The sequence below is a fragment of the Hoplias malabaricus genome, chromosome X1 (genome assembly GCF_029633855.1).
Source record: "Hoplias malabaricus isolate fHopMal1 chromosome X1, fHopMal1.hap1, whole genome shotgun sequence".
NCBI classification, from domain to species: domain Eukaryota; kingdom Metazoa; phylum Chordata; class Actinopteri; order Characiformes; family Erythrinidae; genus Hoplias; species Hoplias malabaricus.
This window is the reverse complement of record NC_089818.1, coordinates 1071307-1097861: the sequence shown is the minus strand read 5'-3', so window position 1 is coordinate 1097861 and position 26555 is coordinate 1071307. Positions and strand designations below refer to the sequence as shown.

The 26555-nt window shown below is 37.9% G+C and overlaps 2 protein-coding genes across 7 annotated transcripts in view; both read right to left on the bottom strand.

Annotated features, from left to right (window-relative positions):
• Positions 1 to 1149: 1149 nt before the first annotated feature.
• LOC136675739 (myelin basic protein-like) lies at positions 1150 to 18327 on the bottom strand. 4 transcript variants are annotated; one of them, XM_066652474.1, is made up of 7 exons: positions 18073 to 18327; positions 7577 to 7681; positions 7171 to 7197; positions 6633 to 6662; positions 4794 to 4880; positions 4187 to 4209; positions 1151 to 2151 (listed from the first exon to the last, which is right to left on the bottom strand). In XM_066652474.1, the coding sequence occupies exons 1-6, from the start codon at positions 18190 to 18192 to the stop codon at positions 4207 to 4209; spliced, it is 372 nt and encodes a 123-aa protein (XP_066508571.1). In that variant the 5' UTR covers positions 18193 to 18327; the 3' UTR covers positions 1151 to 2151; positions 4187 to 4206. The 4 variants fall into 4 exon arrangements, with proteins under 4 accessions (XP_066508569.1, XP_066508572.1, XP_066508570.1 ...); XM_066652472.1 differs by lacking the exon at positions 4187 to 4209 and having other exon boundaries at positions 1150 to 2151; positions 18073 to 18206; XM_066652475.1 differs by lacking the exon at positions 6633 to 6662 and having other exon boundaries at positions 1150 to 2151; positions 18073 to 18206.
• The window catches only part of LOC136675741 (myelin basic protein-like), a 31051-nt gene continuing 22809 nt past the window's right edge, over positions 18314 to 26555 (bottom strand). For 2 of the 3 annotated variants that reach the window (XM_066652476.1, XM_066652478.1), the window contains exons 4-5: positions 23099 to 23116; positions 18314 to 18546 (exon numbers count right to left, since the gene is read on the bottom strand). In XM_066652476.1, the coding sequence (XP_066508573.1) occupies positions 18314 to 18546; positions 23099 to 23116 (251 nt within the window). The remainder of the gene's footprint in view (positions 18547 to 23098; positions 23117 to 26555) is intronic. The other variant, XM_066652479.1, reaches the window with a different exon arrangement.

Sequence of the window (26555 nt, the reverse complement as noted above, 5' to 3'; positions counted from 1 at the left end):
TGTTGCTGTAGTCCACCTAATGCTGTGAGTAGGGACATTATCTCTGTTTTGTTGGACATTTCTGGTGTCCTCACCTTGTCCCATTTTGTCCTTTAGCATCAGTGTATAATTGAATGAATATGACAAACGCTGTTAAAATTCTTCCTGTAAATTTACAGTAATTTATTGGCAGCATTTTTGCCGGTATTGTGCCGTATTGTTTTAAACTTTACTTATACTGTATTAATAATTACAGCACATTGCATTACTGTAATTTTTACAACAGTTAACTGTAAATTGATTTTGGGCTGGACCTGAATATTTGGCTATTCTTTTGCTGGGTAGATATTTGGTTTTCAATTTTAATTTTAAGCAAACACAAGTCATACTCCTCATGCTACAACTGTTTCCTGCTGAACAGCCAGTATCCCAGCATCCTTTGCTATACTGCACTCAGGAAATGCTCACATGGGAATGATATAATTATAGCAAAGATGTCCATTATGCTTTTCAGTACAAGTACTGTAAGTTTTCCTGTAAAATTACATAACATTTTTTACAGTGAAGACTTCTCTTTTGTTTTGGTGATTTTATTTATTTTATTTATTTTATTTTTTTTGACATTTTTAATGATTCCTATCGTTCCAGTAGTGGTCTTACTCAGACACACACACACACACACACACACACACAATAGAGACTTGAACATCTTTGCGTTTGCTAGAGGTGTACACTTTTAATCTCAAGTTCAGTATAGGGCTTTATTACTATTATTATTCTGTTTCAGAAAGGCTTCACTGCAAAAAATCATTGTAACTCTAGCCCCTGTATCGGATTTTTCTCATTATTATTATTATTATTATTATTATTATATTTATATATTATAATTATTTACCCATTTCTAGACAGTTTTAGATACAAAGCACCTTATGAAAATTGCTTGTAACTCGTTAATTCACATATTCTCAAACACACACACTGATCAACTCGATGTTTCTCAAGTCTCATGAGAAATATTAGATCCATCGCCCACATTTGAATTTATTATATTTAAAAAGATGTTTCAGTGTCATCCAGAAACATTCAGTTAATTTACATATTGTAACTTTCCTACGTTATGAGTGTCTTATGATGATTTATAAGGAGTTATAAGATGTTTTAATGGACAGGACACATCTCAGTCAGTTTTGGGAGGTAATACATGTCTTTTATAAAGCAAACACAGTAAAGTTTACAGCCAGTGGTGAAACATTTGAAATGCATTAAAACATTGGGGGGAAAAAGCATATTTCACACAAAACAAAGACCACAATACAGTTTTTGGGGAGAAGTATTAAAGTAATGTCTGATAACATGTATTATCATTGATTACCATGTGCAATAAGGAAGAATCTTGTGTGTGTGTATGTGTGTGTGTGTGTATAAAGGCTGATTACAATAACAACAGAGGTGTACAGTAAATAACATTTCATGGGATAATAACATATTTAGCTTAGAAGGAGACAGTGAAAAATGTCTGATGATCCTCTGTAGCAACATTTCTAAATCTGGGTTTGCATTGTGTCATACAAATCATTGTAAGAACGACAGTGTTTTTGAATGATTAAAAAAAACATATATATCGATACAGCTTCATTGCATGAAGGCAGCTTTTATGTATTTTTTCGCAACTTACACAGTGTTATGGCAAGTGATGCTCATTGGAGTAATCATTTATAGCTGTTTATGCAGGTTTACTGTTAAATGCTTGTGCATTATAACTACTGTTAATAAAAACAGACACAAATACGCAGACCACCACAGGACCTAGGCGTCCCAGACTGCACCAAAACCTTCAGACGCTTTGGGGGGCACTTCCCTCTTAAGTCTAGGAGAGTTACTGCTGAGTTATTTTAGTTAAAACACGTGGACTGAGACACAAGAGGGGTAGAGGTTAAGAGATTTCACCATTCTGGCCAAACTATCTGTTTTACACAAAGCCAACATGTACGTTTCCATTAGTGCAGTAGACTTCGAAGACACACACAAAAGAAAAAAGCTTGTCCATTCTTTCTTGTTTTCTTTTCTTCTTACTCTCTTACACCTTCACTTCTTTAACTCTTCAAATGAGGAAAAATGGGAGGATAAAGTGGATGATCAGCGCTTGGCCGGTGAAGCAGTCCGGCTTCCTCCCTGAGAGAGACAGGGTTGGGCAAGAGAGAGAGAGAGTAGTAGAAGAAGGAGAAGAAGTTAGAAAATGAGGAGAGAAATAACAAATGAAATGAGAATAAAACAATAGAGAAATGAAATGAAAAAAAGAAAAACGAAAACATATCCTATGTCCAAAAGATTGTAGACACTCCTTATAATTGTATAATTTATAATGATATATATATATATATATAATTCACCCAGTGTTCACACTGTTTGTTTAATCTTTAGGATCAAATCCTCACATCAGTGATCAAACATCAGTGTAAAGCTGTCTTAGAAGAGTAGAGATTGTTACTGCAATAAACAGGAAGAAGGTCCTGATTAACACTCATCATTTCAGAAAGAAATGTTAAAGGAGCTGGTGCCCACAAGCTTTTGGACAGAAGCTCCCACTGTGAGTTGTGCAGAAAAGAAAGCAAAATGTCTGTTTAAATGTGAGCTAGAATTCGGGACATTGGATAATCCTTGACACCCAAAGCTTTTCGTTTTTACACAAAGAAAGAAAAGCAGCCGTTAGAGCAACTCCCGTGACTGAGCTTGATGAAAACTAATCAAAATTCAGATGAAACTGCAGCAGAGAGAAGGAAGATGAAAAAAAAAAACAACAGCTCAGACTAAAAGCTGATTAGCTCTTGAACAATGGAGGAGATTTACTCTGTGTAACATAAAACCACTTCAGGAGAAAGACACAGAAATGAAAAACAGTTCCTTGGTTGAGTTTCCATTTTTCATCATAATGAAGTCTACTGCCTGGGAACTTCTACTAATATCTGCTCAAGAGTTATGTTCCGGTGCCACTTTGCCACAAGGGTACACTAATTAATGTCAGCATTACTGTGAAGCATGAAGTAATGTCTCAGATTATCATATAATGGTAGTAGTAATAACTAATTATATTATTATCAGTGGTAGTATTAGAATTAATGCTTCAGATCGTAATTAAGGTTTTTCATGATTCCACCCAGTACATATCATTTAACAGCTTCCAGGATCAAAAATAATGTTAAATATCATTAATATCATTGGTTTGTTAATTAACTGAGAAGTTGCTTAACTGTTTAGCATGGCTTGCATTAAATGGGAGTTTTGGTTTTGTGTGTGTGTGTGTGTGTGGGTGGGTATTTTATGGGGGCAGTACCCCCTCATGTAGGCTGTGCCCTGTTACACACAAATATGTCTTTAGATTGTTCACATTTAGGCTTTAATCTTACTGAATTTCCACTTCTTATTACTGGGAAGAAACTGAGAAGTGTTTCAATGTGGGATTTACAACTGAGCACAAAAAAGTGTGTTCTACATAAATACGTTTCTTCTTTTTCTTCGAAAAGAGCAGAAAACTTAACTGTGAGGTAGTGACTGAATGCACAAAAAAAAGTAAGAGCGTTTTCGGCGATAAACATAATGTCTGTGACCATGGAGCCAAATCAGGGACAAAAGTTTTCCAGAACCCTTTTGAGTTATGATTTTGCACACAAGCTTCTCTGGCACCCCTCAGATGGAGCAATGCCACGGTGCCAGATGCAGCTCAGAAGTCTGAAACTGAAAAAAAATTATTTGAACCAACCCAGTAGAAAGATTTAAATAAAAAAAAATATTTGTATCTGAAAATGAAGCAAAAATAAAGAAAATCATCTTCATTATCAAAAGATGTATTAAAGTGAGAAATGAAAAAGTCGTTATTTAAAACTCCAGATTATAATCAAAAGTATATTTAAATGGAAAACATTAAGTTTCAAATTGAGGTCTTCCGTTACTATTCTTTTATTTAAAGAACAATACGTTTAGCCTCGATGTGGCTCCACAGAGATTCAGGTTGTGAATGGGGGTTTACACTGGGTTGATGTGATTCTAAATAATAATAATAATAATAATAATAATAATAATAAAAGCAAAACAATTCCCTTCTACATGATTCTGTGGGCAATAAATAGCAAACCAGCAAAAAGCTGTTAGAAATTCTTGCTACTGCTGCTAGCATCCTGCTAATACAGCTAAGCAATATAAAATTACTCACTGAACAGGAGATGATGCATATCACTGAAGAAAAGCAGGAAGAAGAGTTTCTACACATTCTACACACTCCATAAACCACTCAAACACTATAAACATGTATCAACCAAGATAATGACTCAGCTGCACCCTTTTTGTAGTGCTATAAAATAAATGGTTTCTTTTTTTTCTATATTCTTTATCCATTTTATTTGCTCTGATTATTATGCATGTGCACTCGGTAGTTCCTACAGTTACACACTTCAATCCTGTATCTGATGCAGAGCAGGAGTGGTGGATCATTTTCTGCACTACAGCGACACAAGTACGAGTGGATCAGACACACTCGTTTTTAAACACTGGGCCCAATCATTAGCCACTTTATTAGACACAATTTGCAGATGTGTAGCTGGTCTACTCTGAGTCCGGTGGTCACACTAAAGTGTTTAAACTTCAGCAGCACTGTAGTAGAATTATAATGTGCACTTACATGAGCAGTGAGATTGTGAGATTGTGTTATAAATTGATTCACTGCCATGATGTTTCATGATTCACTGAATCATTTCCTAAGGAATCAATTAAAATCAGCTCAAGTCAGTCGTACACTGTTTGTATAATAAGTGTGTGGTTACCATTTTGAAGATTTTGGTGAGGGTTCCCTGGCCATCTGCTGCACGTCCTTTTTGACCCTTTGCAGAGCCATGAGCCTTATGATCTCCCTGCAGACCAGAAGACAACTTTAACATTAGCATTAGCATCCAGAGCATTTTTGTAGCCTGTAATATTTGCTCTGTGGAATTGAAAATGTATTAACTTACATTTAAATACAAAATACTAAATATAAGCAGTTAATAATTGAAGTTGAAATAAAAAAAAATTATAAAACGCAACATAATGAGATTTGCCTCAAAGCTGGTGCTTAAGCATTAGCTAGAAAACAATTGCTAAGTTAGCCTAATTAGATATAGTTGCTTGTAGGAGAATGCTAACTAATAATGCTGGCACAACAGCTCCAAGTGCATGGAGGTGAACCCTAATTTCCAGTTACATGACCCCTACAGGCTAGCTCTGTTATGAGTGACTGAGAAGAGCCAAAGTTTAGGCAGCTTCAGTTGATCTTGATCCTTACAGGATTTAGCTTAAACTTTGTTCAGAAACTGATCTGCACTTTCCAAGATTAAAATCATTGCGGTTACAGAAGTTTAATTGATTTTTTAAAACTTTAAGTGCAATGATGACAAATTGGCTACAGAAATCCACAGTGATTAATGATCAGGGAATAAATATCCGCTTCATTTCTCAGCAAAGTGCAACTCTGTCAGCAAAGAGACAAAAGTTCCTTTTTGGAACATAGTTAGAGGAATAATGTGAGGGATGAGGACACATTATTCAGTATTCATCTCACACTGTAAGCATTTAGGATTGAGTTCTGTCATTTTTTGAGGGATAAAAATGACTTAAAATCTCCAGATGAATCATTCATGAAGTTGAGTTCAATCCAAGAGATAATGATGTGAAAATGTATCTGTTTCCTAGGAGTTTCTGAGGAGAACATTAGCTTTTTCTGCACACTCTTCGTTCCCCAGGCTCCTCACTTCTTTTTTAATGGTTTAATTTAAATATTTTATAATGGAGTGAAGAAACAAAGGAGGGAGAGTATAGGAGGAGGAGGAAGAGGAGGGAGTTTCAATTAAAACCACAGGAAACAAATGAACAAATAAACACAGATTTAAACTGAAAATACACTAACAACAAAAGAACGGCCATGGATTAAAGGCCCTGAAAACAAGCAGCAGAAGAGCAGAATTGAAAACCGGTCTGGGATCAGCTTCAAAACTAAAGACAGCAGATCCGCTTGCACCAACCTTTACCAACAGAACAGAGGGGGCGCTATACCTGACAAGACACTGGCAATGTGTATTATTGTGAAAAATAACACTCTTATTATTGTTCTTCTATATTCTGTGACGATGAAGACAAAATCCCTGAAAAATAAGTATTTAGACCCTGTGAAAGAAAACAGATCCAGTCTAGCACTAAAAAATGTTTTCTTAATTTACAAACGTGCAGAAAAAATGTAAATAGTTCCCTCAAAATAGTTTGTTATAATCTAAGCCCCATATTGCTTAATAAAACAAATTAGTTAAAGTGGAACAGGGCCTTAAAGTTCCTGCTTTTCTTTGGAGATGTTACAAACTGATTAAGTGTCTCCAAACTTTTGGATATAAAGCATATCTTCTGAGACCTTTTTTTGTTGTAGAACCAAGGACTGGTGTACTTGCTTTAACGTAATATGATTTATGTCATCACTTTTATCCTGATTAAAAGAGTAAATTGAATCTGACCCCAGATCAGCAGCAGGTTTCTAAACCAATAAATGCAAAATGATAAAAAATAAATAAATAAATAAATAAATATAAGTTAATTTGAGCTTTCCATTCCTTTTTGTACATTTCACTATCAGCACCTACCAGGCCTAACTTTGCTGTGAGAGAATGCCACTGTACAGAGAGACAGACAGAAAGAGGGAGACAGAGAGATAAAGTAAGAGAGAGAGAAAAGTGGAGGATGAGTAAGGCATGTGGTAGGGAGAGATGTGAAAGTCACGGACAAACACACAGTGCACACTCTATATCAGGACAAATGCATCCTTTTAATTAATAATGAAAATTATTTTAATGAACGACTTTAGAAGCCCGGGTGGATTGGGAGGGCCACGTCAGGAAGGGCTTCAGGAAAAAAAAAACCCTGTGCCAGTTTGACTTTGTGTTACTGATTGATGCACTTTGGCAACCCCTTATTGGAGCAGCTCAGAGTTAAACAACAACAACCAACAAAATTCTGGAAGATTTCTGTGAGGAACTGATGGCAATCAGCCACATAAATATTAGTGATGTCGGGCATAGATGAAATTGGATATAGTTGTGTATCTAAATAGTTCTGGATAGTTCCCACTGCTGGGAGCTTTATGTTTAATTAATACATACATTCAGCTTAAGTTGCACTTACCCTAGACTTGGGCGGAGCAGGAGACACCTGGAGGGAAACAGATACGAGAATTAAACGTATGTGTGGATTGTTTTCAGCTCTGTGGGGATTGACATATACAGCGTTTACAGTCCATTCTGACTGTTTACAGTGTGTGCATCCTGGAGAACAGAGAGAATATGAGAAAGGATGAGAAAGAGAGAGGGGTGGGAGATGGAGAGGCAGAGAGAGAAAGAGATAAAGGTTCTTAAGATGAGAGAGAATGTGAAAGAAAGTGAGAAGGGAAGGAAGAGGAGGGAAAATGAGGGCACTGAAACAGTGAAAGAATAGGCAGAAGACAAAAAAGACAGATGGACGAGAGAGAGAGAGAGAGAGAGAGAGAGAGAGAGAGAGAGAGAGAGAGAGAGAGAGAGAGAGATATACTCACGATGGACCTGAAGAAGTGGACCACAGCATTCTGGTCTCCTTTGCGGCGAGGTGAGGAGTGTGTGGGCCGCTGGGGAGAGGCAGACAGGGCGCCACGGAAGGAACCCTAAGAAAACACACACACACACACACACACACACACACACACACACACACACACACAAACCAGTGAAACACACACTAAATCAAATTATATCATAAACTGGAGTCTGAAGCCAGGTGAGTCTAAGAGCCACAGGCTTTAATACATCAAACATTAAAGTTGAATATTTCACCCAGTGTTCCCTGGGACTTTATGCAAATTATGTTCATTGCAGTGATAACTAATGACATCATTAGAATGGCTGCTATAGTTGCTAAGACAAAGAAATGTATACTTTAATATGAGTGTTATTAGTGTGAGATGGGGGAACCACACACACACACACACACACGCACACACACACGCATACATGCACGCACGCACACACACACACACACACACACACAGACATTCACATACACACTGAATCACCATAATTATCAGACTCCACAATAACACACATTAAGCCTTAATCAGAAGTGGATTCTTGGAACGCTGAAGAAAGCTGTGCCAAAGCAATTTCACTTCAGGGAAATGCATAAATTTCACTGTGTGTGTGTGTGTGTGAATCCAGAGGGTTTTCAGAACCTTATTTTCCTCACTGTATATATAATGTGCTCCGGTTTCCTCCCACGCTCCAAAAACACACGTTGGTAGGTGGATTGGAGACTCAAAAGTGTCCGTAGGTGTGAGTGTGTGAGTGAATGTGTGAGTGTATGTTGCCCTTTGAAGGACTGGCGCCCCCTCCAGGGTGTGTTTCCACCTTGCACCCAGTGATTCTGGGTAGGCTCCGGACCCACCCGCGACCCTGAACTGGATAAGGGTTACAGACAATGAATGAATGAATAATATTTTGCTACATAAGAAAAAAGTTTACGAATACATTTGTATAAATTTCTAAAAATAATCAATTCTACTCACTTATTATTAGGTAGTATTTAAATTCCATTAATATACATTCAGTTTTGGCCAAAATATATGTGAAACCTTATTTTTAAATGTGAACAAGACATCATTTAAACTACATTGTTTAAATCCAGCAGCTTTCCTTCACACTGTGTGTAAATGTCATGATGAACTGACCAATAGAAATGTTCCAAAGTTACTCGGAATAAAATCTTTTTACAATTAATTTCATTGAAGGTTAAGAAGTATTTTCCTTCTCCTGTAAAGTTACTATTATGGAAATGCTAATAGTTCATAGTATTTAACACTTTAATCATGTACTGAATAGTTCACTCTGTGGAGCTCTGAATAAGCTGCCCGTGAGCCCGACCGCCATCACCACAATCAGTAAGAGGACTAGGGGCTTTACGAGTGAAGAGTGAGAAGAGAGGATCTATTAGCATTGGTTTTGATATTTGACAGAGCTCAATGACTCCAAAGAACAGTTTAATTCCTTTTTACCTCACCCCATGCCCAATGCCTAGAGGGGGCTAGAGAGGTACAAACATACTGTGAGCTTTGGAACTGTGGAGCTTTATTCAATCCATTTGTATTATTCCAGATTCAGAACTAAAAACCCCAAATCAGTGCCTGATATTACTAATGTTTATATGGCAGAATGCCTTAAAGGAACTCTAATATTTTTACATTTAAATTACATCTTCAAAGTCATTGTGATGCTTCACTGACCTGTAATAGAGAGAATAAATCTGCTGTTTTTTCTACTCTAGACTCAGCACTGCTGAAATTGCGCTATGTAACCTTTGGAGGAGGGCAGGACACCACTGCTTCTCCACTAGGGGGAGCCCCAAGAGCCAAAAACCCAAGTGTTACATAGTGTTCCTTCAAACCCTCACAGATGTTCCAACAACTACACTGTAAATATGGACTTTATTTTTGATGTGAAAGGGTTGCATGAAATTAATTATTTTACATTCAGATATCAAATCTGAGAATGAGTACAGCTTGCTCCGTTTACGTTTCTGGATGTAGATGACTTTGCTTCATGCAACCGTTTGACATAAAAAATCAAGTCAATTCAAAAAAGACATTTTTTTCTGTGCAGAGAAAAGCCTTGGCCGAGGACTAGAGACTCCTACTGCAGCAAAGGTCAACAACCTACTGGTGAATACCCTTCAGTTCAGTAGAAATGTTGGATTAACAACTCTCCACCATCTTGTGACCATATAGTGCCCTTTTTTTTGCAGTGAATGATGCTTCAGCTCTGTACAAAACACCGCTCTCCATTCTACACTAATTTATCCTGAAGCTGGTGGAAGTTTCTAACAGATGATCTTGTTTACTGTGAAAGTATAGCTGTGTGTTTCTGCCATCATCTGACTGTTTATTTGTTTATTAACATATATTAAAGTTTGCCAGATATAGACTCCCAGACGGTCACTCAATCTCTGTAAACTCCCCTTTATCCAACAAGACAATCTTGTATAATAATCTAACCAGAGGTTCTTCTGAAAAGGAGGGCATTAATCAAAGAATTCTTCTTCTTTGCTGCAGTAAGTCTCTGCTCCAATAGAAAGGCTTTATATAAGATTTTAGAACATTGCTTTGAGGATTTGATGGCAGTCACAAATGTGTCACCTCTCCATCACTCCAGAGAACGAGTTTCCACTGTTCCATTGTTTCACAGCCTCACGCTGGGTGCAGTGGCGGATCTAGGGGGTGGCCAAGGCCACCATGAATTAATCCCAGAGAGCGACACAGCAAAATAAAATGAATAAATACATAAATTAATTAAGAACATCTCTGAGTGCATTCAACACAAAGTGAATCAGAAACTGAGTTAACTCTGAATCAGCGAAAGCTCAATCACTCACTGCCAATTCCCTCTGAAATGTTCAGTTTGTGAAATAATGGACGAAATAAGCAATAACACTTGCTCTGGCAATCAGTGCAGTGACTCAGTATTCACAAATAAACTCTAGAGAAATCTGATTGCACATAACTCTTTGGAAAGTCTTTACAAAGTAATTTGTACTGCTTTTTTCTCTCTCTGTTTTCCATCTACTACTTGCAGTGATATTAATGATATGCAAATGCTGAATGTAAATGATTCTCTTTTTCAAAGAAATATAAAGATTTGCAGTAAATATAAGATTGTTGCTGTGGAAATGTGATGGCACTGAGCCACATAAGCACCTGGGCTTAGTAATATTTATATTGGATATTTAGATCAGGATCAGAAACACCAAACCAACTCAGCCTTCAGGTTTTGGCTGGAGCTACATCCTCTGGGCATGGTGCTTTAGGATATTCCAGAGTGTCCCATTTCATTTTTATGCTTTTCTATAGAATATACTCAGCCCATATCTGTGTCCACTGCTGCTTAAGTTAGTGGCAGAGTTCACTCGTCATAAAGGGGTGTCCAAAAATGATGGACAAATCCTAAACATCCAACCAGCTTCAAATGAACAGGAAAATAGTGTTCTCTGCTGTTAGTTTTGTTAAAGAGCATTGTCTGCATTGGTTCAGAATAATCATTCATTCATTCATTCATTCTGTAACCCTTATCTAGTTCAGGGTGGCGGTGGGTCCAGAGCCTACCCGGGAACACACACTGGAGGGGGCGCCAGTCCTTCACAGGGCAACACACTCACACATTCACACCCACGGACACTTTTGAGTCTCCAATCCACCTGCCAATGTGTGTTTTTGGAGCGTGGGAGGAAACCAGAGCACCCAGAGGAAACCCACACAGACACCGGGAGAACACACCACACTCCTCACAGTCACCTGGAGAAAACCCATGCAGACACAGGGAGAACACACCACACTCCTCACAGACAGTCAGTCGGAGGAAACCCACGCAGACACAGGGAGAACACACCACACTCCTCATAGACAGTCACCCGGAGGAAACCCATGCAGACACAGGGAGAACACACCACACTCCTCACAGACAGTCAGTCGGAGGAAACCCACGCAGACACAGGGAGAACACACCACACTCCTCATAGACAGTCAGCCAGAGGAAACCCACGCAGACACAGGGAGAACACACCACACTCCTCACAGACAGTCACCCGGAGGAAACCCATGCAGACACAGGGAGAACACACCACACTCCTCACAGACAGTCAGTCGGAGGAAACCCACGCAGACACAGGGAGAACACACCACACTCCTCACAGACAGTCACCCGGAGGAAACCCACGCAGACACAGGGAGAACACACCACACTCCTCACAGACAGTCACCCGGAGGAAACCCACACAGACACAGGGAGAACACACCACACTCCTCACAGACAGTCACCCGGAGGAAACCCACACAGACACATGGAGAACATACCACACTCTCACAGACAGTCACCCGGAGGAAACCCACACAGACACAGGGAGAACACACCACACTCCTCATAGACAGTCAGCCAGAGGAAACCCACGCAGACACAGGGAGAACACACCACACTCCTCACAGTCAGCTGGAGGAAACCCATGCAGACACAGGGAGAACACACCACACTCCTCACAGACAGTCACCCTGAAGCTGTGTGACTGAGACACTACGTATACGCCCCATTGGTTCAGATTAAATGGAAATGAAATGTTACAGATGTGAACCAACTGACTGAGAGTGTTCTGGTTCTAAAGAGTTTAGAGAGCCAGAACAGTAGAGCGGTGATGTAGGGAACCAGACGTCTTCCTGTAAATGCGCCTCAGATTATTACAGTGAATGTTTGTAAACACACTGCTCATATCTGACACACTGTCTAACAAAGGCTTTGAGGCAAGAGGTTTACATTGTCTGTTCCATATGAGACTCTGTGGAATGGTGGAGGTCACTGTTGGCTGTGAAGCGCACAAACTCAGAATTGTGAGAAGACACCTGGTTCCATTCACAACCACTGGAAAAAAACAGAATCTCGACAGTCAACTTCTCCACGCTTGTTCACTTTATGTAGAAACGCTCAGTGGAAATTCTTCTTTGAGGACCATATCTTTCATACATTTTCTAACGGTCGTATTAAACAATCAACTTTTGTTTGGCTGAATAAATAAGTACATTATTAAAGGTGTGTCCAGGGACTCTAGCTCTCACTATAAATATACAGAGTATTAAATATCCTTAGGACAACTTCCTAATGGCCACAAATGACTGACATACATATTAATATATTATTTACTTCTAAATGTATCTCTGTCTTATTGAACCTTTGATTTACCTTTAGGTTTTCTTACACAGTCGCCTCTATACTCTTTTTTATGTTGATATAGGCCTACATTACTGTACTCACATTTTACCTGTTGATTTTGATCTACTGTACATGCCTCTGTCTGTTTAGGTCTACACTACTGCACCCACATTTACCTGTAGATTTATAATACTGTACCTGCATTGTACCTGCTGATGAACATCTATAATAAAGCACCTGTTTGGTGTAAAATCCCATTTCTTCTTGTCTGAACATTTAAATAAGACAGTGCATTTCGAAACAAAAATCAAAGATAAAAAGCCACACACAGGTGTCAGAATCTCATTATGCATTTTTAATCAAGCAACATAATCAAAGGCTGAGTGTTTTAGAGCAATTTTAGTCAGACAAAAAGACAAAGCTCTGCATTAATATTTCACATAATTTCTTTCCGCGGTCCCGGCCTTAAATTTCTCTCAAAGACCTGAGGAGCTTGACTCTGCAATGAATTAAAGGAAAACACCAGCATTTTTCAGCTCTGTGTTGCTACTGGATCATTATGTTCAATTACAGCAGTTTGTTTTAAGATACTAAATATATGTCCAATTAAACCGAGCACATCACGGAAGCCAGCGAAGCTGGTAAATTCCATCAGTCCAGGAAAATCAGAAATACAAATGTAAACAAAGCTGCAAGTTGGGTATTTGAATCATGTTAAACACAGAAAGGTAAGACCTGAGGCAGTCTGCTCCCAGTGTAATTTGCCAAGTGAAAAATCTACAATAAATATACGAATAAAAATAATGTACAATAAATATTTTCAGCTTTTTTTTTGTTTTTTAAATAATAATCGCTGTGAGAAAATGATGACTTTTGGCCTGAGTCAGCTACATTCAGTCTACATTTTTGGGTCTTTCTTTATTTAGAGCTAATGTTTTTACTCCATTGGAAAATTCACATTAATTTCAGAAAAATACGAGAGTAAAAAATGCTGGAGTTGTCTTTTAATCACACATTTTGAAAACAGCATATGAATTAGATTCTACTTTGGACTACTATTTAAATCAATAGTAAATATGAAATAATGCTTAACAACACAGCACACAACATGGCCAAATGTATTTGGACGCCTTATTAAATGAAAGGTCTTAATCAGGAGGATTTTGTACTTTACTGCAGTAACTGTCTCTGTTCTTCTAGAAAGGCTTTATATCCCTGTGGTGAGCTCAGGAGGTGTGTCCAGATACTTTTGTACATGTAATGTACAAGGAATACAAACATAAAACTTGCATTAAAGGGTTATTAAAACAAAATAAACGCAGAAAACATTTATGCCACTTTATTAATATATTTCCCACATTCACATCCCATGCTAATCTCGCTTTTTTTACATTCTTGTGTCATTGTTGTCATAATGAAACCTCCTATCTCCAGAATGGCAACTTTGCGGGGAAAAACTTTGGGGGGGGGCTACATTACACCTATATAAGCCTTTTACTAAACCGACATAAACCTGCTTTATTCCAGCTAAGCTCAGTTAGTCATAACCCTGCTTTAATCTCTTTCACCCTGGAAAAGTCTTATGAAAACTGATAGTAATTGAAAAATGTATTTATTTATGAGTTTATATATGATATATAAGTTTATATCAATTATTATTAAAGGCTTATGTAGGTGCTTAATAGACTCATGAACATCTAAGAACAATTTTCATATATAATCAAATGTAAGGTAAAAAAAGGAGTTATGAGGTTTAAAGACTGCAATGATATGATGCAAAAGAAATGGACAAATGGAATACATGTAAACAGGGTGAAAAATAAACACGCTTGGCACCAAATTCCCTTTGAACAAAAAAATATTCCTTTATCTTAGAGGCATCTATGAGTGAGTACAGTTCCTGAGGTTTTGGTTTTTCAATCTTTTCAATTGTTTTAGCACTTAGAAAGAATAGAACAGTGTCCAGTTAGATAAATGTGTCCATATAATACAAATACACCAGATTACACATCCACTGTCAGTTCTAAAAGCATTTAGCAGCTGATCTATCAATAGTATTCAGTAATACAGCTGTTCTGTAATGAGACCAGTGGAAAATGTGAAGCAAATAATGAGTTGTGTAGAATTCTTCTGTGTTTTAATTTCTCCCGAGAACAGAAAATGGGATAAAATTACAAATATTACATATAATAATGAGTACAAATCTGGTCTGTCCTGGAACATAAATCATACTTCCCATTCTTTTTAAATGCTTATTTCTGATATATTTCTTTTATTCTGTAATAGAAGCAAAGCTGTTTAATTTCAAGGAGAATAAAATGAAGGATTCAAATATCAGCTCATATTTCTACTGCCATAAACTAATAGCACACTTGTGATAAAAGGTTAGAATCTGCAATAAACTCTTCAATAACGCAGACATCTCTGATAAACCTGAAGGCATACGTTTGGTAATCACATGCTGATATTCATTAAAGTGTAAACGATAAACAGTGATTTAGTGCAGAATATATATATATTCCCCCACTCTGTACTACAGCGCTTCTGTATTTAAAAGCTGTTTGTATACGGTACCTTTTTCTTTGTACTTTGTATAGTGGATTAAATTAAATTAATTCAAGTGATTTTTCGATTAGTACATGAATAATATTATTATAATTTTATAAATGCATTTGTAAAAGTGTATAACACAATTATATAAAAGTAATTTTCAAAATTAAGCAAAACGCAAATGATAAAATATACGTATAACCTTCATAACTCTACATAACACACCCATTAATATTTTATCACATTGGATAGAAACATAAACCAAACACCCGCAAAGACCTGTGTTTGCAGGTGTTATGTAGCTTTATGAATAAGACTGCTGTAGACCTTCATAAACATCCACACTCTTTAAAAAGAGGCTTTTTTAAGGGTTCTTTACTAAAGACAATGGTTCTACTTAGAAACACAAGCTCCTTATAGAACCTGCTGCATGGTGAAATGGTTCTTCAGAGTCATAAGGTTCTTTACATCTTTAACCGAACTTTGTAACAAGAGTAGAACTCTTTTTGGTGCTAAACAGAACTATTTTCAAAAAGTGCTACTTAGAACCATATTAACACTTTTTTCCTTACTCTGAAGAACCATTTCAACAGGAATGGAACCATTTCATAATAGAAATAGCTCTATGTAAAACACGTGGTTCTAACTAGAATCACTGCCTTAGTTAAAGAACCATAGAAGAACCCTCTTTTTAAAGAATGTATAAAAAATTTTCCAAAAAGCATCACATCAGCTGATACACAGTTTTCTGACAACTGAGATGGAAATAAGGCTTAGGTCAGTGTTATGAGAGGTAGTGAGGTGCGTAGTAAAGTGTTCCCTATATGTTTTCTATGTGATATTTTAGTTGTGTTCACATTTGAATCAGTTTAATTCAATCCACTATTCTTTTTTATTTTCGGATTAATACACAATCTTTCCCAAAAGTCACAGTAAAAGCCAATGCTAACCTTAGCTTTCTGCTCGGACGGACGAGTAAGGCGAGGAAGTTGCATATTTATCAAGAAAAACATGTATCAGGAATACTAAAAAAAAAAAATAAAATAAAAAATAAGAAACTCTCTTGAAACCTAAACACATGTCCAGACCTTTTAATACTCAGTGTGGATACAGATTTACAGATTAAACTGCTAAATCTTGAAGTTTTAGAAATTAATTTGATCTTGGCTTTTAATATTGAGTTGGTGCAATGTTTAAAATTAAAAAGGGGTCTAAAACTCTCTTCTGCATCTTCAGAATGAGTTTAAAGTGATAAAGCCTTTCTCTTTTAAAGGTATAACACACTGTCTGTGAGGCTCATTGTGTCTCTGAAGAATATTTTTAATCATAAATGTTTTACAGCGTCACACATCATCACTGTCCAGAGAAAATCATGTTTTTATTGTCACACTCCAAACATAATCTCTTATTAACCAAGATTATTTTAAATCTAGTGAATACATATCTAACATTTCTCATTATGAGTTCATTGCAAGATTATTATAAGATTTTTCACCTTTCAGTTTTTGACTAATTTTAAGTGACTTTTATATCTTATTAAATTGGACTCTAATTTTACAAGGTCAAAGAAATAATGTCAATCGATTGAAAGACATCTTCTGTAAAGATAACATCCCTAAAAAAGTAAAGCTGTTAAGAGGCGTGTGAATAATCTACACACTGTGCACTTCACAGCAGGCAGAACAAGAGAAATGTTCCAAAAAACGACTTGGAATAAAAAGTATGAAATAGACTTTCCTTAAAAAGTTAAGAATATTTTGGCTTTCTAACATCTAATCTTATTTGGACAGTGGCAACATGTGTTTGATTAAAACTTAATGCATTTGAACTAAAACTTTATCCTCAGTCACATAAATAAGAACAGAACAGGAACTAACCACAGCTTTGTGACAGAACAGAGAAACTCAGATGTCTCTCTGGACTTTATGTCTGTTTTAAATCTTTTAAAGCCCATCTCTGCTCACCCTGCCCTCCCAAAAACGGCAATATGTCTTTAAACCCGATCCTTAAACCCATTCCGTCCCTAGATCTACAGGTATGTTTTCTCGCTGTCAAACTGCAGAGATCAATGCAATACCTCCCATCTTTCTCATGTCTATGGCAGCTTTAGAAAAACTGTGAAAGTGTAAAGTAGCAACGCTATAAAAGCGCTCACAGAAAAAGGTAAATTCTTTACAACACAGTAACACTTTCTGAATTTAACAGCGTTTTACTTTTATACTGAAGCTATTTCATCCTTTCAAAAGTGTGGATAAAGCTGCCCTAGACACACATTCTTTGGAGTTATCGCTCCAGATTTGTTTGTTTTTAAATATATATTATCACGGTTCAAAAAATAAAATACAGCAGAACAAAAATTAAAAACAGTAAAGAAACAAAATCAAGAAACTGAAACTTTTTTGCAACAAAAACAAGAACAAGCCCCTTGTCTGAGACACGTACCTACGTCTTGGCAAGTGATTCATCTTAAATTTGATCTGTAGTTCTGAGGACATGGGAAGAGTATTATATGATAATTTGATTCTTTTCTAGACATGTTTTACTTGCTTTTACTAAATATATCAAGTGATAATTTAACTATCCTCTCAAAAAAAACCCAAAAACAAACCAAAATTATAATAAACAAAACCACCAGCAAACAGATGAAAATGAAGAAACGGAAAGATTCTTACAAGAAACATCTCAGAGACACAGAAGTTCAGAAAAAAGTGTCTCTAAATGAGTCTTTATCTCTTTTTAAAATCTTTTAAAGCCCATCTCTCCTCACCTTGCCCTTCCTCTTCTTGTCAGCAGAAAAGAGCCGGCCGATCTGGTCGAGGACGCCAGGGTTTTTCTTGCTGCGACCGAGCCGGAAGCCAGACTGACCCGAGGAGCTTCCTGACGCCATCCTGTGTGGTTTCTCTCTGGTTTTCTCGGTGCAAGGTTTCTCTGAGAGGGTCTAGAACTGGTGTCTCGCGGCTGAGACCGGCAGGAGGGCAAGGGATTGTGGGAAATACGCAGCGGTGGATCTACTCTGTGTCCAGTCCGGCTCCACACTCAGGGATTGTGTGCAGTTCGTCTGATTCTGAAGGCCGCTCTTTGAAGGTGTTGTCCTCTCGTCCTGGAGCATCTCGGGAGAAGAGGCGGGCTAGATGTCGGCGTGGCCCTGAGGGGTCTGCCTCATTGGCCAAATCCATGTCGGGTGTGTCCGAGGGGGCGTGGTCTCCTGACTTCTTGCTGTCTTTGTTCTGGTTCACGTCGCCTGTACAGAAACAAGGAGAGTTACACACCCCACACTTGTCAATACACACACACACACACACACACTGTTCATCCCTCTAAACCCAGCTCACAAAACCCTCAACAAGCCCTCTTTGTCAGCAGCTCTGAGCCTCCTACTGCAGCATCCACACTAATGCACACTAACTTAGGCCTTTCACATGTACGGTACAGTTGATTGCAGCAGGCCTGTGTTAGTCACATTACTACAACCCCCTCATTACTAGATAATAACGGGTGTCGGATCACTAATGGCACATTAACTGAGGCCTTTCTGCAGTTTTGGATACGTTTAACTGATTTCTGCAGGTTCCTTAATTTTTTTATTTATTTTTTTTTTGACTTTGTGGAGAAGCAGCAGTGTTAAGAACCCCTAGTATCCATGGTTACCACAATTGTATCTGTAAGTCTTAAACATCAATGATATCCATCCTTCAATGTGTGTTTAGAAGAATCAGATTAATTATATACATATATATATATGATGTTAGATGACTACATTAAATCATTCACCTTATTCACCCTTACTGTAATTGACTTTATCAGGAGAAAGTGTTTTATTCCATTGGCAGATCAATCCTCTTGTTTTAAGCATCATTTCTTTAAAGCCACTTCATCAGACACATTCTCTGGTTAAAAATCACTTTAAACAACAACAGAAAAAGCCTAGATATCACCTGAATAATCCTATAGTGTTGTTATAACAATCCCACGCTCTCAGAAATAAAGATATATTAAAGGTACATTACTAAAGGTCACTGAAGCTACAAACAGTGTAGAGTATATTTAAAAAGGTACAGCAGTGGTGTTAGAGTCCAGTTGTGTTCCTAAAGGTTCATTACATTCTCTTCTCCAGAAGGAGAGGGGGATCTCTGTAATCTTTCATTATACAACTGTGAAGAATAAAATAACACAATAAAAGTCCTGGAGATGAAATGAAGCGAATGACATCAACATTTAGAATAGAATACGGTTCATGTTCCCCAAAGGTACAGAATGTGCCCTCATGGGTGCCACCACAGTGACAGATTTTCTGACGATGCATAAGTAGAACTATCAGCTACATCAACTAGAATTAGCATGATTAGACTTAATAAGATTTAATTTTCTACAGTGTGTCCACCAAGGCCACTGGGTTTGCTCTCGGTGACACGGACTCGTCCAAAAACACAAAAGATGCAGTGTCCAGGGAGGAATGGTGCAGCAGAACACCAGAGAATCTGCATGCTAATAATTTCTCCACAGAGCCGCATTGTCTGGAGTGCAGCGTTATTCCAGCTGGACAAAGAGCCCAGTGTGGCCAGAATAACTCGGACACATTTGGATTTTCAACTCCTTCTATCGTGCCACTTATCTGATGTGGTGTCCACGGAAAAATGGGTGTGGCTGCAACTGCATTCAGATCAATGACTGTTACATTTATAACACGTCTAATTCAGAATATTATGGAAAAATTCAGACTGAAAACCACAAGCAGCTGAGGGAGAATTTAATAAGTCACAGGTGTAGGCTGTTCCCATAAAGAATGCTCAGCTTTCTTCATCCTCACACACCCCTAAATATAAAGAGGATGTATAAAGAGGACATCACAACTAAATGATCACAGCCTTAAAGCTGTGGCTCTCGCTACAAATTCACAACAATATTCAATGATTTGTTCCATATCTATGAACTATGAATAATCACATTTGTGTGGACACCTCTCGGCAAGATCTGAGCTTCATATTGGATCTGTAGAAGACAGTCTGAGTAATTTCAGGTCTTTTTAGGCTTGCTACAGGTAAGTGACTGAATCCAGTTCAAAAAAAGGGCACTTTGTTAATCTCTGTCTAATAAACGCTGGTCAGATTCATTAACAGAGAAGCAACAATGAGCTTTAAAAGTAAAGGCCAGCTGCTTTAATTCACTTACTCGTCTCACTCAGGAGAGAGAGGTCAGTCCTAAAGAAAAACTTCTTTAATTAGGGACCATCTTTGGTCTCTCTTTTTATGACTTGACAGCTCTTCTGAACTTCAACAATTAGGCAGACTTTACTCCGACAAACACAAAGTAGACATAAAGAGTCAGATCTCAAATCCCTGAAGTGCAGGTTTGACTGGACTCGGACATCAGATTTAATTCTGATTCACAACACTGAGGTAAGTTTGAGCTAAACCTCTAAGAGACTGAGAGGTGGGAACATGAGGCCAGACTCTTGGGTGTGACTTGATCTTTATTCATTTTTATTAATCAAGTTGTAAACACATTAAAAATCAATAATAATAATTTATAACACACAGATAGGAAGATAACAGTGACCTGTTATTTGCCAAATAGTGAACCCACATTCTTTTGCACAGTTAAACCTCAGATCTCGCCAAATACTCACATTACTTTATCTTTTCCATCAGTTGAAATGAACCCCGTCAGCTCCAGCACATATTTGTTAATACGTTTAATATTTTACAAAGGTTTAATTATAAAATGTTTGTTTCGACACTGATGATGATGTTCTGCACCTTAACACATGACTCTACGAGTAGATTCACATTCCCAGGTCATGTTTTACCTCTGATATTTCAGTAAGTTCTGAAGCTTTCAGTAGTAAACAAAAAAAGGTCACTGTTGCCCCTTCTATCTGTGTAAATAAGTTATTATTAACAGCTTTAAAGGCATTTACAACCTAATTAATAAACATGTAATAAACAGATTTATAAGTCTTACAAAGTAGTACCGATACTAGTCTCTAATACTGGATAAGTGCTCTGCCTAGATTTTTTTTTTTTATGAAATTCATGTCTTTAAATCTCATTTCCACACATTAACTTAATGAAATATCTGTGACATGCTTTCCTCAAAATACCAAAAGACCCACAGTCCTGTCCTCTCCCATCCCCAGCCCAGTTCAGAGTGACTGGTTCCTTCGCCTGTTCCTTTAAATGCGAAGGAGCCACAGCTCCAATCAGCGCGAGTGCCCAGGAGTGAGGCGCGAGGAGCAGAAGCTCTGGTTTTTAGTCATTTTCACTTTGTTGTCTTTCTACTCTGTACTTTGTTATTGTCATTTATGATCAGTGATACGTTTCCATGCGTGTGTTTATTTTGCTCTGTTTAACCTTTCACGTGAAGTCAGGTTCAGTGCTGTGAGTGGAGATACTCTGAGGAGGAGGTGGGACAGCTCTAACTTAGAACAACTGTTTTTTCCCATGTTTTCTGACTTAGGGAGCCCATGAACAGACCGGATGGTCTTGTTTCATAGTGTGGGGGTTGGTAGGACTCCAGATTTTTTTTCCCCACTGGCTGTTTATTGAATAGTAAATCTCCATCAAATTAAATGTTTCCAAAGGTTACAGTAAAAGGTTATTTGTTGAAATCTATTGTGAATTTGACACTGCGGCAAACCATGAAATTACTTTTCAGGGACAATATGAAACATTACTTTTAATCCTAACTATAGGACATCACAGTTCCTCTCAATAAAGCTATTTATTCCAGATCACATACAGAAAAACAGCAGCCGTTAACTGCATCTCTTCGACTAGAGGAAGTTGAAAAGTGGAGATATTTGCAAGATGCCCACAGCAATGGAGCAACAACTAGGAGGGAATTCAGAGAGTGGGCTCCAGCATCTCGCTCGCTCTCTCTCTTTCCTTTTCTCTCATTCTGCAGTAACAATGCTGGTCAGTTTGGAGGGTGGTGGGCAGTAGGTATTGCAGGCATGTGTTTGAAAGGCCTGCAGATATTTGACCCCCCTCCTCCCCCCAAAGCCTCCCACCAGGTAAAGCCTTCAGCAGCTCCCACAGTTCAGAGCACAGTTCTTCTCTGTTCATCTGCCCTCAGTTGCATTCAGCAAACAACCCCCTGATAATAACCCCCCCCCCCTCCACCACCACACCCCTGCAACCCCACTTCAATCAATACCCAATACAAACGAGGCTTAACCCAAATTCTGAGAGTTTTATTTTCACCCCTGCCATAGAATATAAACATAATGCTTTTTTTATTTAATTGTGTACACCTGTATGTGTGTGTAGTCTTATACTGCATTAAATATTGCATTGCCCCCACACCCCTCCAACAAAAAACACTAATAACCTCCTATCCATCAATATCCAGCACAAACCAGGCTTAGCAAACTGACTCTGAAAGACATGGACTATATTTAGTGATTTACATTAGGTGTATGTATGGTTTAAAATGTTTTTATATAATGTATAATACAAATTTCTAATATTTTAATTCTCCTCTGTCATTTTATGGTGACAGTTGTGTAATAAACATGACAATTGTTATTGCATTCAACAAAAATTTACCTAAAAATGAAGAGTGAATGAAGGAAAAAGTGCTGCAGAAACATGTGCATAGATTTGTTCAGTTCTTGGGGATAATATTGTATCCAAAAGTATATGATAGTTTTGGTTTGGAGGATTTAAAGATGGGGATTTCGATGTTAATGATCATGAACGTTAATACTTATGTTTAAAGTAATTAATAAAATGTAATTACAATTGTCATTATTCAATTAAAGTATATATGAAAAAAAGCGCTTTAAAACTTACCTAATATTTTTCGCTCGCCTTGGGACATGCATCCATCAGTATCCACCATAAAAAATACAAATAAAACATTTTTTTTCAATAAAACAAATATCTAATAACCATCGCATCTGCATTTTACATTCTTTACATTATTACAACCCTATTTCAAACATTTTGTACAATGTGCAAAATACATTAAATCCAAGAATCTGGAATTTGTTAATTCACTTGTTCCATTATCCGTTCTAATTACACTTTTTAAAGTTTTCTTGATAGAAAACCTATGTGCCCAGCACTTCAGCTTGGTCTGATACTTCTATGGTGCAAAATGGCACACCATGAAGAGAAGTCTGATCTGGAGTGCAGGCAGACAAGTCAGTTTCTCATGCAATGCCATCTGAGGTCTGGAAGGTCACATATTCAACAGTAGTTTCAGGTTTTTGATCTGCATGGACCGTGATTTTTTCACAGTCCCTTAAACTTTCTTTAATATTATGTACAGAAGTTGAGAAAGAACTAAACTCTTTTTTTACTTATTGATGATTCAGTTTAACACAAAGTAGTGAGCTATGGCCCTTTCTTGCTTGGAAACACTGAGCTGGTCGTGGATCCCCCTTTGATATATTTCGACATTCGCTATTTCATTTATTTATTCACTATCTGTAAGCACTTATCCGGTTCAGGGTGGCGGTGGGTCCAGGGCCTATCCGGAATCATTGGGCGCAAGACAGGAACACACCGTGGAGGGGGCTTCACTGGTAGTTGGTTTTTTAAATTGGTGGAGCTCAAACATTCTATACATCTACGAATTTGCATATTGTTTTACAAAATACAATCAAGTTTGTGGAGGAAACCATTGGAAATCTTTCCTTTTTTCATTTTTCAGTTACTTGATGCTTCAAGAGAATTTTTGATTTACTGCATTTTAAAAAAACATTTGTGAAAATGGGACTGTAAAAATGCTGTAATGGGTCACAGCCTCAAGACCAGAGCTTCTACCAGAGATAGCCTCATCCTGTTACAGATGAAAGTACATGTAGTGTTAAGAGTCTTGCCCAAGGACTCCTACTGATATAGTATGGTGTGATTGCCTAAGCTGGGAATTGAACCGCAGTCAGAGTCACATGACGATACCCACTATTGATCTGACATTTTATTTTTTGGCATAAATACATGATTAGCCAATATTTTATAAAAAAAATGTATATCAAGTATATTTGATAAAAAATGTCATCATTGGTGCAGCATCTCACCCCCACCCCTTGAGTGTTATCAAGACCGTTTATTAAAATTAGTAAAGATAACTATCGCAATACACAACGCTGATACGAGGCTCATCGAGGGAACAAGAGTTTGCACGTTGTGTCAGAACCCACAGAATGCTTGCACTGATGCTAGCAGCTGTATCAGAACAATCACAGTTGGTGCCACAGTCACAGTTTGTGCTACAGTAGCTCTTCTGTGGAATGAGTTAGCCTTAGATTGCCTCGCACATCAATGGGCCTCGGACGCCCATGACCCTGTGCTTCTTTCTACTGTAAACACAATTCATGCCTCTGCTGACTGAACTGCATGGTCCACTTTATTAAATCACATTCATCTATGCTTTAAATAAAAGTTCAGTTTACTTCATGTCTTTTAATGTCCAGTTTTGTTCAATAAGTTTCAGATAAAATATTGAAAAAATGTTGGAGCTTTAAGAAACATCTGAAAAGGGTAGATACACACACACACACACACGGTTGCTTGGGAAGCCATTTTAAAAAAACATATTGCACAGCACTTGATGAATGCCTATTAATAAAAAGATACAGAGTATTTGTTGAAATATACTCACACTTTAAAATTTCTACATTCATCTACTTTCAAAACTGACATTTGTATTTCACATGAAACAAAAGCCTAGTACAAAATAAAACAAATGCCTTGCTCCAGAACAGCTGCATATCATCCTAAGTTCACAGTGCCCTGATTCCAAGAGTCAGGCAGAGGGTCCTTAAGCCCCCAGCACTGGGCTGTGAAGCAGGGAAACTGAATTCTCTGTGAAGAAATGAAGTGCACTCTGCTGCTTTTATTTCCTTTTCCTCTGAGAGAATGAGTGTAGCATTTTTAGTGTCTATGTGTTAGCAAACCCTGTGTGTGAGGAGTGTGTGCATGAGCTAATACACAGTGATGACACACACACACACACACATACACACACACACCCACAAACGTGCACATACTCTGATTGTCCTGCCAGATGGTCAACACCAGTGACGTGAGCCTAAATATTCAGTAACCTCCTAAACACACACAAACAAGCACACACACACACACACTATTTCTGTCTCTGAACAAATGAGTCCATGACGCGTACTGGACCTCATTCACATTTGTAAGCTTTCAGTGCAGAAACCACGACACATGCAGCACTTAATGAACACACACACACACACACACACACACACACACACACAGAGGACAACATATACACTACTAGTTGGATTTAATCAACTGGACACTGCGCTTAGAGGTGAACATTTAAAGCAACAGTATTTTACAACTTAAAGTTTCAGCTTCAACATCATTTTAATGCTTCAATCACCTGTAATGGTAATTTATGGGTCAGCACTTCAGAAACTCTAATATGTAACTTTTGGAGGTGGGTAGGAAACCACACACCACCTCCTTCTCCTTCCACTTAGACTTCAGGTGAGTTCTGTAAAAATGAATTACACTCTGCAACTAAAGGGGAAGCCCAGGAGCAGAAAGACCAAATCTTACCTAGTGTTCCTTTAACTGATAGTACTTCTAGATCTTAGCGGAGAACACTAACCAAGAAACATCTCAGTACACTTCACAGATTTTATTATAATGTCCACAACCACCTCCAGAGAGAGAGAGAGAGAGAGAGAACAATAGTGTGGGAAGGAGGAGAATAGATGGGTTTACATCAACAATGGGAGCTTTACATGAGGGAGGCTATAAAAGGCTCTGTACCAGCTAGAGCCAGTCCAACACACACACACACACAACACATGACACCTCCTTATTATGAGTGAATTTTAAGGCGCTTCAAAGCTCCTCCACTCTTCCAACACGCTGTAACTGAGGACAGTTACTGATGTTGGATGATCATTTCTTGACCAAAGCTCCTCCCAAAGCTGTTAAACATGACATGAAATGCTCTAGAGCAGCAGCACATTAGCCTAAGGTCATCACCTTTCCAAGGGGCTGACAGAGGGTTATAAAGTCCTCTAGCAGTGAAAGTGTGTCCTCTAGAGTGATGGAGCTTGAGCTCCAAAAAATACATTTGCAATGAGTTGGAGTGATGTTCACAACCCAGAACTAACTTTCCAACATCAGTACCTGACCTCTCTAATATTTATGCGGCCGAGTGTCATCAAATCCAACATCTAGTGCAAAGCAAATCCTCACAAACCAGATTTTTAATTTTTTCAGGGAGAGCAGGAGACTTTTTCTTCCAAAGACGATC

Excerpts from the sequence above, each read along its gene's own strand:
- LOC136675739 (XM_066652472.1), bottom strand. The coding sequence starts at position 18,192 with ATGGCGTCAGGAAGCTCCTCGGGTCAGTCTGGCTTCCGGCTCGGTCGC. Across the intron at positions 7,198-7,576 it reads TCCACTTCTTCAGGTCCATC|GTGTCTCCTGCTCCGCCCAA; the intron begins GTGAGTATATCT and ends GTTTCCCTCCAG. Across the intron at positions 4,881-6,632 it reads TCACAGCAAAGTTAGGCCTG|GGAGATCATAAGGCTCATGG; the intron begins GTAGGTGCTGAT and ends TCTGGTCTGCAG.